Genomic DNA, 2,396 nt, shown 5'->3' with positions numbered 1-2,396 from the left:
TCTGTCTATCCATCATCTATCTATCTATCTATCTGTCTGTCTATCCATCATCTATCTATCTATCTATCTATCTATCTATCTATCTATCTATCTATCTATCTATCTGTCTATCCATCATCTATCTATCTATCTATCTGTCTGTCTCTTATCTATCTATCTGTCTATCCATCATCTATCTATCTATCTATCTGTCTGTCTCTTATCTATCTATCTGTCTATCCATCATCTATCTATCTATCTATCTGTCTGTCTGTCTATCTCTATCTATCTGTCTGTCTGTCTGTCTCTGTCTGTCTGTATCTATCTATCTGTCTGTCTGTCTATCTGTCTGTCTGTCTCTATCTATCTGTCTTATCTGTCTCTATCTATCTGTCTGTCTCTATCTATCTGTCTGTATCTATCTATCTGTCTGTCTGTCTATCTGTCTGTCTCTATCTGTCTTATCTGTCTCTATCTATCTGTCTATCTGCCTCTATCTATCTGTCTATCTGTCTGTCTGTCTCTATCTATCTGTCTATCTATCTGTCTATCTATCTGTCTGTATCTATCTATCTGTCTGTCTGTCTGTCTCTATCTGTCTTATCTGTCTCTATCTATCTGTCTATCTGCCTCTATCTATCTGTCTATCTGTCTGTCTATCTGTCTGTCTATCTATCTGTCTATCTATCTGTCTGTCTGTCTATCTGTCTCTGTCTATCTGTCTATCTATCTATCTGTCTGTCTCTATCTGTCTGTCTGTCTCTATCTATCTGTCTATCTATCTGTCTATCTATCTGTCTGTCTGTCTATCTGTCTCTGATCTGTCTGTCTGTCTCTATCTGTCTGTCTGTCTCTATCTGTCTGTCTGTCTCTATCTGTCTGTCTCTATCTATCTGTCTGTCTATCTGTCTCTATCTGTCTGTCTCTATCTATCTGTCTCTATCTGTCTGTCTCTATCTATCTGTTTGTTTATCTGTCTCTGTCTGTCTGTCTATCTGTCTGTCTCTATCTATCTATCTTGATAGATTAATACTTTCATTCAGCAAGGACACTAAATTGATTAAAAAAAGTGACAGTATAGACAATGTTACAAAAGATTTCAAATAAATTCAGCTATTTTGAACTTTCTATTCTGTATAAACTGTGTATTTGTAGTGACTTAACCTGTTGTACAATCGTGTTATGGATGAAGTACACGAATGGTGTTGAGGCAATATTAGCTCAAATAATAATAATAATAATATTAATAGAGGCGTCTGGATATGCACCACGGCAATATCTTATTATTATTTTCAGTACCTTTTAGTACCACGGTACTTAAATACAGTACGTTTAGTACTGTTATTTTTGAAGTACATTGGAGCAACACCATGCAATACTAATTACCATGTACCATGGTACTAACATGGCACACATTTAGTTTCATAGTATTAAAAAATAACCAGCATCTGATAACGTTAACGTTACTATCATGGTTAATACAACAGACCTGCTTTTAGACGTGCACGTGATAGTTAAAGTCTCTTTTAGTAGCATGCACATGTCACGTGTAAGAGGTATTCGGCGTCTGACAGACAATGCGAAGCGTTCCGTCAAAAGCGTTCTCCTGATCGTTCACTGCGCAGTAAACGATGCACGGCGTGATGAATAAACGCACAGCGAGTATAAAGCTACTTCTCTTTTAGAAAAGCGAGGAAAACATTATAAAGACATAACCAAAAACACAGAAGTTGATGTATTATTTTGAGCCAATATCAAGTGAAGCGTTTAATGCGAATTATAAAGAGATGCACTTGTACCGTGTGCAGACATGCTCGCTCCGCCGCTGTCACTCGCGCAGTAACCTTACTGTTTATCGTAACGCGCTTATTGTAATTTACGGCTGTTGCTGGTATTGGAACGGTTTGGCTGTTGTTATTGTACGGGGTTTTTAGACGGGGTTCAAACCACGCCCGTTCCGCAGTGTCAGTCCTCTCTGCGCATGTGTGAACGCAGCTTGGCGTTCAGCTCGCGAAGCGTTCCCAGCGCGCCTCGGTCTGGACACAAGCTGGAGGCTGCGGCGCGGCGCTAGGCGCCCTGTGGTTTGCAGATGCACTGCTTATTTCGGTGAAATGACTGTTAAAGCTGTCTCTGTGTTGTTGTTCAGGTCAAAACGAGCTTGTAAACGTGGCTCGCGGCGAGGTCGCGTGTTATCTGTTGCTTTTCTCAGCGCTCGAGCGGATGAAGCAATCACAGCTTCACACTGATAATGATTTCTGATTCCTTTTATACAGAGTCTGTGGGCGCATTTTCATTTGTGCGTGGGGGAATAGATTCAATAAATAATAACAACAACAACACCAAAATCACCCCGAGAGCTGAATTATTATTAACCCTTATGTAAATTAACTATGGTGGTTTATTGTAGTAAAAGTGTA

The 2,396-nt window shown here is 39.5% G+C and overlaps 1 protein-coding gene across 2 annotated transcripts in view; it reads right to left on the bottom strand.

Moving 5' to 3' along the window:
- The window catches only part of LOC107558912 (BEN domain-containing protein 2), a 13,909-nt gene extending 11,958 nt beyond the window's left edge, over positions 1-1,951 (bottom strand). For both annotated transcript variants that reach the window (XM_016242612.1, XM_016242613.1), the window contains exon 1: positions 1,779-1,951. In XM_016242612.1, coding sequence (XP_016098098.1) covers positions 1,779-1,791 — 13 coding nt within the window. In that variant the 5' untranslated portion in view covers positions 1,792-1,951. The remainder of the gene's footprint in view (positions 1-1,778) is intronic.
- Between the last annotated feature and the right edge of the window lie 445 nt (positions 1,952-2,396).

The sequence above is a fragment of the Sinocyclocheilus grahami genome, unplaced genomic scaffold, assembly GCF_001515645.1.
Source record: "Sinocyclocheilus grahami isolate Dianchi unplaced genomic scaffold, SAMN03320097.WGS_v1.1 scaffold666.1, whole genome shotgun sequence".
Lineage (NCBI taxonomy): Eukaryota > Metazoa > Chordata > Actinopteri > Cypriniformes > Cyprinidae > Sinocyclocheilus > Sinocyclocheilus grahami.
This window is presented reverse-complemented; position numbering and strand designations above follow the sequence as displayed.